At 38.3% G+C, this 13,005-nt stretch overlaps 1 protein-coding gene and 1 long non-coding RNA gene across 4 annotated transcripts in view; one reads left to right on the top strand and one right to left on the bottom strand.

The window, feature by feature from the left end:
• LOC112677647 (uncharacterized) overlaps window positions 1–1,164 on the top strand; it is a 50,710-nt gene extending 49,546 nt beyond the window's left edge. Inside the window, exon 4 of the long non-coding RNA XR_007407955.1 lies at window positions 165–1,164. This is a non-coding gene — a long non-coding RNA (uncharacterized LOC112677647). The remainder of the gene's footprint in view (window positions 1–164) is intronic.
• Window positions 1–13,005, bottom strand: part of CFAP91 (cilia and flagella associated protein 91) — a 104,182-nt gene that overhangs the window by 44,604 nt on the left and 46,573 nt on the right. For all 3 annotated transcript variants that reach the window (XM_035709837.2, XM_025476238.3, XM_025476256.3), the window contains 2 exons: window positions 6,717–6,894; window positions 1,822–1,979 (listed from right to left, as the gene is read on the bottom strand). In XM_035709837.2, coding sequence (XP_035565730.1) covers window positions 1,822–1,979; window positions 6,717–6,894 — 336 coding nt within the window. The remainder of the gene's footprint in view (window positions 1–1,821; window positions 1,980–6,716; window positions 6,895–13,005) is intronic.

The following is a 13,005-nucleotide window of genomic DNA, read 5'->3' as shown; positions in this document are numbered from 1 at the left end:
TCTCTTTCCATCTTGGCTCACACCAGAATAAAGCACAATGTATCCCAGCTCAGAGCTCTTCAGAACTGTTTGGCAGTGGGAGGGAAAAGGCTCAGCTGTGCACACTGGGAGTTTACTCATTAAGGACTCATGCTTACTACCTCCACCTGTTCCTTTTCTTTCAGATCTATCATAGAGCCATCCCTGCTGAGGGCTCTACACTGTGCACTCTGGATGGGATTAAAATCATACTGTGGGACTGCAAAGTCTTATTTTAAGAGGTGGCTGCAGGCACCACTGCTTCCTCGTGGGCATTTATGTTGGTTCTCCAAGCTTTTGTGTGGGACTTGGGGTTTTGAAACGAAATATAGTTTACGTTTGTTATGTATCTTTTTTTTATTAGTTTCAGAGGTAGAATTTAGTGGTTCATCAGTTGCATATAACACCCAGTGCTCATCATATCAAGTGCCCTCCTTACTGACCATCACCTAGTTATCCCATCTCCCCATTCTCCTCCCCTCCAGCAACCCTCAGTTCATTATCTACAAAAGTTAGTCAACTCATCATTAGTTATATCAGGTACCTAAAAGAAAAAATGCTGACAATATCTAAGTGCATATCTAGCAGCTAGTTAAAAGTTATTTTCTCACATCAAGAAAGCGTTAAAAGTTCAACTAAAAATAATTCTTTTTGTTTTCAACTAAAAATAATTCTACGGAATTTTTATAATTGTTTTACTTTTGCTAGAAAAATAACAAATTTGATTTTTTAAAAATTATGATTAATCTATTATGCATATAAATTGTCAATTTGCACATATAATTGATATTATTTTATAAGTAAATTACATTAGAAGTTACTAAGCAACCAAAATTATAAAGTTAAATACTAATAAGTTAAAAAATTAATTTTATTTAATTTTAATTTTTATTATTACTTTCTTTGAGAGGGAGGGGGCGCTAGCAAGGGGCAGAGGGAGAGAATCCTAAGCAGGCTCCATGCCCAGTGAGGAGCCCAACATGGGGCTTGATCTCACGACCCTGAGATCATGACTAGAGCCAAAATCAAGAGTCAACACTTAACCAACTGAGCCATGCAGGTACCCTCTTTTTAATTTTTTTTTAAAGATTTTATTTATTTATTCATGAGACACAGAGAGAGAGATTGAGAGAGAGTGAAAGAGAGAGAGAGAGAGGCAGAAACACAGGCAGAGGGTGAAGCAGGCTCCATGCAGGGAGCCTGATGTGGCACTTGATCCTGGGACTCCAGGATCACACCCTGGGCTGAAGGCAGGTGCTAAACTGCGGGGCCATCCAGGCCCTTTTTAATTTTAATTTAAAAATATTACATATTATTTTTTTTTAATTTTTTCATAGTTATTCTTAATCACCCACTGACTGCTCTTTTTATGTCTACAGATATAGTACATAAACAGATACACAGTATACCCATGGTATTAAAATTTCATGGGAGGGGGTAAGGAGAAAAGATGTCTAAATGTATCACTTAGGAGCAATAATAAAAAAGGTTGAGAAAATAGGGCTCTCTATCCAGGACTTCAACCCATGAATATGGGAAGCCCGACCCCTTTCACACGCACACATGCACACACACACACTTACCCCATAGTGTCAATAACCTGACTACCTGTTGGAACATCATTACTTGGTTTTCTTAGTGAAGAATTTTCCTCCACTCTTCTACTTTTGAGAAGTAATTCATCTCTTTTACTTATTTAATAACATTAGGATGCAAAAGAATTCTATCTAAATGAGGTTTGATCAAAGATTCAAAGCAAAGCCAACCCTCCCATTCTCTTCATCGTTAATATGACATCATTACCTACTACATGTGTGTGCTGAATCTGTGCCAACTTTGCCTCCTTCGCTTCCTGCAGTTGAGACCATCGGGCATTCAAGTGCTTCATGTTCACTTCATTTTGATTCTCATCACGTTTTTTCAGCAACTCTTTTAGAACTTCCAGACGAATCTCCTGTAATCTTTAAGTAAATCACCAAACATAAAGAAGTGTTTGTTATCTCAGACTATTCTACTAGGGAGAGAGGAAACACCAGCCATAAACAGAATCTTCTCTTTGGGCTGGTACCATATTCATGTATTTAAAACGACCACTCTATCAAAGTGTGACAGATACATTGGGTGTTTGGGGGAGGCAACTCCTAGTGGATCTCTCTATAACAGGAATATGTATGGGACACCCGGGTGGCTCAGCAGTTTAGCGCCTGCCTTCAGTCCAGGGCGTGATCCTGGAGACCCGGGATTGAGTCCCACATCGGGCTCCCTGCATGGAGCCCGCCTCTCCCTCTGCCTGCGTTTCTGCCTTTCTCTCTTTGTGTCTCTCATGAATAAATAAATAAAATATTTTTCAAAAAGGGAATATGTATGGGCATAGTTCTGAAAGGCAAAGAAGAGTATTCCAGGTAAATAAAAGGGTTCTCTAGGCAGATGGGTCTAAATGAACAAGAAGATGTCTGTGCACAGTTCCAGGTCCACAGGTATTGGCTGGAGAGTTAAGTAATACGAGTGAAGAGAAAATGAGACAGCATGCTATTTTAAGAAATACATGTGAAAATGTCAGTGTCTGGCACATATAGACATTAATCAATCTTTGTTTCCTTTCCCCTTCCCTTCATCTTGTTCTCCTAAAGTTGCCTTGCTCATGTTTATGCAACCATGCACACATGACTTCAAAATCTGTACCTCCAGCCCAGGTATTTCTGAACCAGAATTCCTATCTACTTGAATTTCCAGCAATCCTGAGAATCTCAAAAAAATTCACTTATTTTGTTCTCCCAGAAATCTACCCCTTCTTATCTTCTTCCCTCCCCTAACAATTCCTCCTCTAAAACACTTCTCGCATCCAGTCCCTATCTCATGTTTTTTTTATCATCCCTCTCCTAACTTGGACGCTAGTTGCTAATCTAGTCTCTCCTTCCAATTTTGCTCCACACAGCTGTCAAGATTTTCCTTCCTAAAATAGACATTTGAACATTTTATGCTTACTTAAAAATTCATAGAGTAATTTATTCAGCCACTCATCTGTCAAATATTTATTAAATCCTCACCATATGCCAGGCAGGAAACAAACAATGATGAACAAGATCAAACACCTTCTCTCAAGAAGCACTGTTCTATTGGAGCAGGCATATCAACTAGCATTTTTTTAAAGATTTTATTTATTTATTCATGAGAGACACAGAGAGGGAAAGATGCAGAGACACAGGCAGAGGGAGAAGCAGGCTCCATGTAGGGAGCCTGATGTGGGACTTGATCCTGGGACTCCAGGATCATGCTCTGGGCCGAAGGCAGGCACTAAACCTCTGAGCCACCCAGGGATCCCCCAACTAGCATTTTATAAAACAAAGAGATAAAAAAAAAAAGAGAGAGGATAAATACCAGACCAAAGGAATGAACACCATGGGAGAAAAAAGAACAGGGCAACTATGGTTAGCGCTATTCCCAATGGATCCAGGAAGATGGAGAAGGCTCCCTTACTGTACTAAATTACAGTAATTTAATAATTACTATTAAATAGTAATTTTCCTATTACCTCTGTAGTCTTGAAGATAAACAAGGATTGAGATTTGCCACATAGATGAGGAAAAAGTGAGGCCTTGGCAGAGGAAAGTTCAACTCAAAGGACTAGAGACAGAGCTAACATGTCATACTGGTGGAGCTTCTCAAAGTGGACTTACAGGAGAAGGTGGAGAAGTAGTGAAAAGTGAATATGGAAAAACAGGTGTTTTAAAAAAAAAGCCAAAAGCCAATTGTCACTTTTCTCTCTGGAGTTAGAAATTCTAGGTTCATTCTCAAGTTCATCACTTACCTCAATTTCTTCAGCCATATAACAGACATAATAGTACCTATCCCATAAGGTTGTGAGCATTAAATGAGTTAATGGTAGAACAGTAGTTCCCAAACCTGAGCATGCCTCAGATAATTTGGAGTCCACCACCTGACTCAGTAGGTCTGGGATGGTGCCCAAATATCTGGATCTCTAACAAATTCCCAGGAAATTCCGATGCTGCTAGTTTGTGGACCACAATTTGAGAACCACTGGCTTGGAACATGGCTCCAGCACACAGTAAGCTTCTACAAGTGTAACATGCTCTATGAATATCATCATCATCACTAATACTATCTTCCTGATGGCTTTTTACTCACCCTTCAACACCCAGCTACTTTCTCTCAGTAATTTTCCCAAATCGCCACCCATCCCAAACAGAACTAGCCAGAAACATTATAAATGTTCCTAGTGCCCTTCTGATAAGAATATACCTCTCCAAATTGCAGCAATAAATTTAATTTTGATACCTACTTTGCATTCTTTAATTGCAAGCTTTTACCAAAACATCACACAGTCTGGACTTGGGGTTAACAGAAGGTGTTATAAAAAGATAAACATACTTTGAATTCAGAACCATGCTAAGTCTCTGTCTTGGTTCTTAGCTTTCTTTTGTGTAAGTACACTGACAGGTGTAGCATTGCTATGGGCAATAAAGTGCCTTAGTGCAGCACAGAACAAAGGAAAACCTCAACAAGTTCCCTTTCTGTTTAGTACACTAAAAACTATAAAACATCTTGATGAAAGAAACTGAAGATGACAAAAATAAATGGAAAAACATCCCATGTTTCTTTATTGTTAGGGAGTTGTAATTTTGGGGTTTTCATCATTTCCACACATTCTAAGGACAGCTTTATTACTGAAAATACATTAAAATTATTGAAAACCAGAAGTACCTAAACATATTGTTATTTATGCACTGTGAGTTCATCTCTTAATTGAGGAATTCCACAATTTGTCTTTTAAATAGAAAATGCTCCCATTAACTGTAGCTAGAACCCAGGATGTCCTGACTGTGAATTCAGTATCAAAGGGACTAAGATGATTAGCTAAGAGGCTGAGGGATATAAAGAGGGCCACGGTCCAGGCAGAGGTGCACTGGGAATGAACAGAAAGGGTCAGTTTGAAAGACTGATGAATGGATAAAGAAGATGTAGTATGTGCATGTGTGTGTGCATATCTCCACACATACATACAATGGAATATTATTGGGCCATCAAAAAGATAAAAAATTAATAAATAATAAAATAACATAAATAAAAAAAGATTCAAATATTGCCATTTGTAACAAAGTGGATGGAACTAGAGTGTATTATGATAAGCGAAATAAGTCAGTCTGAGAGACAAATACCATATGATTTCACTCATAAGTAGAATTTAAGAAACAAAACAGATGAACATATGGGAAGGGGATAAAAGAGAGGGAAGCAAACCATGAGGCTCTTATCAATAGAGAACAAACTGAGGGTTGATACAGGGAGGTTGGTGAGGGATGGGCTAGATGAGTGATGGGTATTAAGGAGGGCACTTGTTGTGATGAGTACTGGGTGTTATATGAAAGTAATGAACCAATGAATTCTAATCCTGAAACCAATACTGTACTATATGTTAGCTAACTAAAGTTTAAATTAAAATTTTTTTAAAAGAAAGACATTTTAGGGGTGCTTGGGTGGCTCAGTCAGGCTCAGTCAGGTAGGTGAGCATCTTGGCTTCAGCTCAGGTCATGATTCCAGGGTCCGGAGACTGAGCCCCATGTCAGGCTCCCTGCTGAGTGGAGAGCCTGCTTCTTCCTTTCCCACCGCAGCTCCTTCTGCTGCTCCCCCCTGCTTGTGCTTTGTCAAATAAATTTTTAAAATCTTTAAAAAAAAAAAAAAGGCATTTCAGTGGGATTCTATGATAGTAATTAGATTTTTCTTTATTTTTTTTTAATTTTTTTATTTTTGATTTTTTAAATTTATTTATGATAGTCACACACACACACACACAGAGAGAGAGAGAGAGAGAGAGAGAGGCAGAGACATAGGCAGAAGGAGAAGCAGGCTCCATGCACCGGGAGCCCGATGTGGGATTCGATCCTGGGTCTCCAGGATTGCGCCCTGGGCCAAAGGCAGGCGCCAAACCACTGCGCCACCCAGGGATCCCTAGATTTTTCTTTAAAGAAAAAAGGGGAAAAAAAAAAAAAGAAAAAAGAAAAAAAGGGGAGCCCCAGTGGCTCAGCAGTTTAGTGCTGCCTTCAGCCTGGGGTGTGATCCTGGAGACCCAGGATCCAGTCCCACGTTGGGCTCCCTGCATGGAGCCTGCTTCTCCCTCTTCCTGTGTCTCTGCCTCTCTCTCTCTCTCTCTCTCTCTGTCTCTCATGAATAAATAAATAAAATCTTTTAAAAAGTATAAAAAATAAAGAAAAAAGGGGGGCAGCCCTGATGGCCCAGTGGTTTGGCACCGCCTTCAGCCCAGGGCCTGATCCTGGAGACCCGGGATCGAGTCCCACGTCAGGCTCCCTACATGGAGCCTGCTTCTCCCCCTGCCTCTGTCTCTGCCTCTCTGTCTTGAATAAATAAATAAAATCTTAAAAAAAATAAAAATAAAAATAAAGAAAAAAGGAAAGAGAAGAATCACAGATGCTTTGAGAAATTATTCAAATCTGGGTTCCATGCTTAACTTTACATACAAAGAGAGCAATATACAGTTTTATGTTGTTAGAGAGAAAATTGTAGAACTATTATTCCTAAAAGAACCAGAAATCCAACTTCCTAACTCTACAGGTAGAGAGCTGCCTTTAAACCCATACATTTGGGAAAATGCTTTACAGATAAAAAATATTTATATTACTCCACCAGCACAGGTGCAGATGTCTCAGTAATCTAGAACTTACTTTTCAATCTCCTGCTCTCTGAAGGCCCACTCCTTCCTTTCCATTGCATTCATCATCCTTCTCCTCTTCTCAAACTGGGAGGTGTCACTCAGACAGGGAAGAGTGGCTTCCCAAGCACGTTTCTCCCGGGCACGTTCTATCATCTCAACTTCAGCTTGTCCAGCTGGGAGCCCTCGACCTGGATGATGAAGCAAAGCACTTTAGAAACACATGGAGAAATTCATGTACCATTTACGTTCTTTCAGCTCCTGTCCTCTATAACTTCAAGGGTTATGAAGGATGAAATGACATTAGGAAATATCCTCATGATGTGCCTCACAACTGGTTATCTGTGTCCTGTATTACCTCTTGTTAGTTATTTGGCCAGAAGACATTTTAGTTGCATATAAGATGCTAGACAGTTTGAAGAATATTACTGAATAATCATACCTTGGAATGCCCTGTATTAGACAAATCCATATTTTTAAATGCAAGGAAATATCAAAGTAGCTTACAAAGGTCATAGATGGTAAGCAAGTAGAAATCAGGATTTGAACATGGCAATCTGACTCTTGTGGTCTTATTTACTACTCTATACTCCCTCTCCATAGAGAAATAAAACAAAAATGAACTCTATATTCAAACCCACAGCTAATTTCACACTCAACAGTGGGGTTGAAAGCTTTTTCTTTAAGATCAGGGATAAAACAAGAGCCTACTCTTATCACTCCTATTCAAGATAGTACTAGAAGCCCTACCAGAGCAATCAGGCAAAGAAGAAATAAAGCCAACCAAATTGAAAAGGAAGAGGTAAAATGGTCGCTGTTTGCAGATAACATGATCTTATACATAGAAAACTGTTTTCTATCAAAAACAGAACAAATGAATTCAGTAAAGTTGTAGGATACAAAGTCAACAGATAAAAATCAGTTGCATTCTTAAATATAAACAATGAACTACCTAAAAAACAAATAAAACAATTCTATTTATACAAGAATCAAAAGTAATGAAATAGGGAGGCGCCTGGTTGGCTCAATTGGTTAAGCATCTGCCATCAGCTCAGGTCATGATCTTAGAGTTCTGGGAGTGAGCCCCACATTGGGCTCCTCATTCAGCAGGGAGCCTGCTTCTCCCTCTGCCCCATTCCACCCTGCTTGTGTGCTCCCTCTCTCTCAAATAAAATCTTAAATGATAATAATAATGTAATAGAAATAAATTTAACCAAGGACATAAAAGATCTATACACAAAAAACTATAAAATATCTTGATGAAAGAAACTGAAGATGACAAAAGTAAATGGAAAAACATTCCATGTTCACAGATTGGAAGAAATAATTTATTAAAATATACATACTACCCAAGGCCATCCACAGATTCAATACAATCCCAAGCAAGATCCTAATGACATTAGTTTACAGAAACAGAAAAATGAATTGTAAAATTCATATGGAACTATAAAAAAACCCAGAGAGCCAAAGCAATCTTGAAAAAGAAGAACAAGGGGTGCCTGGTTGGCTCAGTGGTTGAGTATCTGCCTTTGACTCAGGGCCTGATCCCAGGGTCCTCGGATAGAGTCTCACATCAGGCTGCCTGCAGGGAGCCTGCTTCTTTCTCTGCTTTCAAGTCTGCCTCTCTGTGTCTCCCATGAATAAATAAATAAAATCTTTTAAAAAATAAAAGAAGAAGAAGAAAAGGCATCACACTTTCTGGTTTCAATCTATATTACAAAGCTACAGTCATCAAAGCAATATAGTACTGGCATAAAAAACACATAAGACTAATGAAACAGAATCAAGTGCTCAGAAATAAACCCAAATATAGTCAACTAGTATTGACAAGGAAGCCGAGAATTCTCAATGGAGGAAAGATACTCTCTTCAATAAATGGGGCTGGAAAAATTGGATATTCACATGTACAAGAGTGAAACTGAACCTCAATCTTACACTAATCATAAAAATTAATTTGAAATGGATTAAATACTTAAATGTAAAACTCCTAGAAGACGACATAGAAAGAAAGCTTCTTGATATTGGTCTTGGCAATGATTTTTTTGGATATGACACCAAAAGCACAAACAAAAGCAGAAATTAAAAATGGGACCACATCAAACCAAAAAGCTTCTGCACAGTGGAAAAAATGAGCAACAAAATTAAATGACAACCTGTGGAATGGGAGAAAATATTTTCAAACCACGTATCTGATAAGGGTTAATATCCTAAATATATTAGGAACTCCTACAAATCAGTAACAAAACCAAAATAATGCAATTAAAAAATGGACAAAGGACCTGAATAGACACTAATTATCAGAAAACTACAAAAGAAAAACACAATTAAATATCACTTCACACCTGTTAGGATATTTGTTTTCAAAAAGACAAGAGATAACAAATGCTGGCAAGGATATGGAGAAAAAGGAACCCTAGTATACTGTTGGTGGGAATGTAATTCATATAGCCACTATGAAAAACAATATGGAAGTTCCCCCAAAAAATCAATAGAGGTACTATATGATTCAGCAATTCCACTTCTGGGTATATATCTGAAGGAAATGAAATTACTATCTCAAAGAGGTATTTGATTTTCCCATGCTCCCTGCAGCATTATTTACAGTAGTCAAGACATGGAAACAACTTCATTGTTCATTGACAATGCATAAAAAAAGATATATATGTATACAATTCCTATATAACATACTAAATATAATTAACATATTATATTGAATATAATTAATGTGACATAATAAAATTTTTTGACATAATAAAATTTTATGTTTATTAACGTGTGATAAATTTCATTATATGTAATTTAAAATATACAATATTCAGCCATACAAAAAGGAAATCCTGACATTTGTGACAACATGAATGAAACTTGAGGGCATTGTGCTAAGTAAAATAAGTCACACATAAAAAGGTCAATATTAAAAAATAAATAAATAAAAATAAAAATAAATGAATAAATAAAAAGGTAAATATTGTATGATCTCACTTATGTCTGGAATTTTAAAAAACTGAATTCATAGAGAGTAGACTGATGGTTGTCAGGGGTGAGGAGGTGGGAGAAATGGGTAGAAGTGGTGAAAGGGTACAAACTTTCAGTTAAGTGATGAATAAGTTCTGGATAGCTAATATACAGCATAATGACTACAGTTAACAATTCTGTATTGCATACGTGAAAGGTAACAAGAGAATAGATCTTAAATGTTCTCACCACACATAACAAAAAAAAATGGTATTATGTGAGGTGATGGATGTGTTAACTAATATTATTGTGGTAATCATTTTGCAAAATATATGTATATAAAATCATCGCATGGTATGCCTTAACCTTAGATAATATGTGAATTATATATCTCAATAAAGCTGGGAAAAATGAACTATACATAAGTAAAAATATAATACTGTCTTTTATTTAATATCCATATCCATGATATTTTACTGTATCATTCTGCAACTTTTTTACTCAACTTAGTGCTGGGGACACTAGTCACACTGATACAGAGAGTTCTAATTTCATTCTGCCATTGTAGGACTCTACCACAATTTAAGCTAACTTCTAAAAACTAATGTTTTAGATTGCTTCAGTTTTTTGATTACACATAGTAATGCTACAACAAACATCCTTGTACTGGTCATTATGTCCATATGCGAATTTCTCTAGGATTCTTAGAAGATCTTAAGTCTAGCAGCTAGATCATAAAATATAATGGCTTAAAAGTTTTCTGGATATTGCCAAACTTGTCTCCCAGAAGTATAATTTTGCTCAAGCCTTCTGAGATTCCCCTGATGCTCTCCTACAGCCCATGTTTTCTTACTTCCTCTCACATAGTTTCTGTGTAATCTCAGTTTTTGTTTTTTTTTTTTAAGATTTTATTTATTTATTCATGAGAGACACAGAGAGAAAGGTAGAGACACAGGCAGAGAGAGAAGCAGGCTCCCTGTGGGGAGCCTGACACAGGACTCAATCCCAGGACCCGGGGATTATGACCTGAGCCAAAGGCAGATGCTTAACCACTGAGCGACCCAGGCATCCCTCTCAGTTGCTTTTTGTAGTCCTAACAAGTTAGTAGTAGTTTACAGATTTCTTTTTTTTTTTTTTTAGTTTCACTGAAAGTGTAATTTGTGGAAGTTCTGGTGTGCTTGTTGCTTTTGTGTGATTTCTGGTAAGAGAAGAGGACAGATAGTGATCTACAGAGGCACAGCAGGAATTTGGATTAGAATTTCTTGAAGGTATAAAATGTTTAGAGGAAAAATAATATGCACTAAAGCATGAGTCTTCCATTCATAAAAACAGTATGCCTCTTTTTTTTTTTTATCAAATCTTTGTTCATATGCTTAAGAAACTCTTTATATTTTTCTCCATAATGCTATGCACATGTTTTTGTTAAGTGATTTTCATAGGTTGTTATTTGTTGCTATTAAGAATATAATGTTTTCAAATATTTCTAATTAAATATTGCATATCAATTCCACAATCAGGCATCTTGAACTCAGGTTCTTAGTTCTGATAATTTGTAATTTCGGTTGATTTTCTAAATGAGTACATCATAAATAGTTTTGCTTCTCATTTCTAATCTTTATACCTCAATATTTTCCTCTTAACCGCACTAAGTCCGTATTTCTCAACCAAAGTGACATCACTGCCATATTGGGCAAACAATTATTTCTTGTATGGGACTGCTGAATGCAGGACAGGATGTTTAGTACCACACTAGCCTGGCTCCCAAACCCCATCCCATGTGATAAATGCCAGGAGCACCTCCTAATTATCATTACGTTAAAAAATGTAGAGCGACTTATGGGGAGATGGCAGAGTAGGAAGATCCTAGGCTCACCTCATCCCACAATACAACCAGATATACACCCGTCAGTGTAAATAACCAGAATAAAACCCCAAATACTGACAGAACAGACTTTCCACACCTATATGCTGAAAAGAGGCCACATTGAGGAGGGTAGGCAGGGCAGAGACATGGTGGGAGCCAAGCAGACCTGCAGGACTATCCACAAAAGGGAGGAATGTTGTGAGTGCAGGCAGGAGGAGAACCCATGCTAGGCACCCCAGGCACAGGGGACAGGCACTGGGGAGATGAATCCCCATAACATTTGGCTTTGAAAGCCAGAGGGGCCTGGCTTCACAATCTCTTAAAATCAGTGAGGCTTAGTACCCAAAACTTAAAAAAATCAGTGGGATCAAGGAGGAGGTTGAGAGGAAACTGAGCCCCCACCTTAATGAGACTGCACAACAAACAGGCTCACTGAGATTCAGCCTAGAAGCAGAAATTTGAAAAACACTTGGGGTATACAAGAGGGAAATTTATTTACTAATCTCAGAGTCTGTGCTGTAGGGGCAGAGATTTTTGGGAGACTTCTCTAGGAACAAAGGAGCTAGCAGGAGCCATTTCACATACCCACCCCCCGGTGTAGATACATGGACACCTACCAGAACCAGAACAGCAGGAATAATCTCCACCAACCTTGCTAACAGCATGCCCTACCCCACAGTCTTCTGTGGATCTGCCCACTCCAACCAAGTTGCCTCAGCAGAGTAGTCCCAAGCAGCTGCAGGTCACTTCCCTGCATATTGACAGACATTGCTGACACCATTCACTCTTACCTCATGTCTCCTGTGGAACTACCCTAGTCCATCCAAGGCTGACATCATGCAGCCCAAATAAGGACCACCACCATTGCAAGCAATTCCTGCCCCAGGGAGAAGGGAAGATTACCGCACGTCAGTCCAATCACACATGCCATGGACAACGCAGGGAGAAAACCTTGCAGTTCAGTGCTACTGAAGCTCTAGCAAGCCCCTGGTCTGACTCAACTCAAGCTCAAGGCAACCCCAGACTGGCCAAATTACAACACAGGGACCAAACCCTGCCCACAACAGGCAAAGAGAACCGTTGTAGAGGACTAGACTGAAGGCAAACATGACTAAGTCACAACAGTAGGGCACATACAACACACATAGGAGACATCCCTGAATGCCAAGGTCTGGTGAACAGAGGACATTGTACTGCAAGACACCATAGGACCACTTCTTCATACACCCATGACTTTCAAGAGTCAGGAATGTAGCTGCCTTTCATAACACATAGAAATAGACACAGAGAGTTAGACAAAATGAGGAGACAAAAGAATATGTCCCAAATGAAAGGACTGGACAAGGAAGCTAATGAAACGGAGATAAGCAATATACCTGATAGAGAATTTAAAGTAATAGTCATAAACATACTCACTGGAATGGATAAAAGAGCAAAAGATTTGGTGAGACACTCAACAAAGAGATAAAAAACACAAAAAAGA

Source organism: Canis lupus, chromosome 33 (genome assembly GCF_003254725.2).
Source record: "Canis lupus dingo isolate Sandy chromosome 33, ASM325472v2, whole genome shotgun sequence".
NCBI lineage: Eukaryota > Metazoa > Chordata > Mammalia > Carnivora > Canidae > Canis > Canis lupus.
This window is presented reverse-complemented; position numbering and strand designations above follow the sequence as displayed.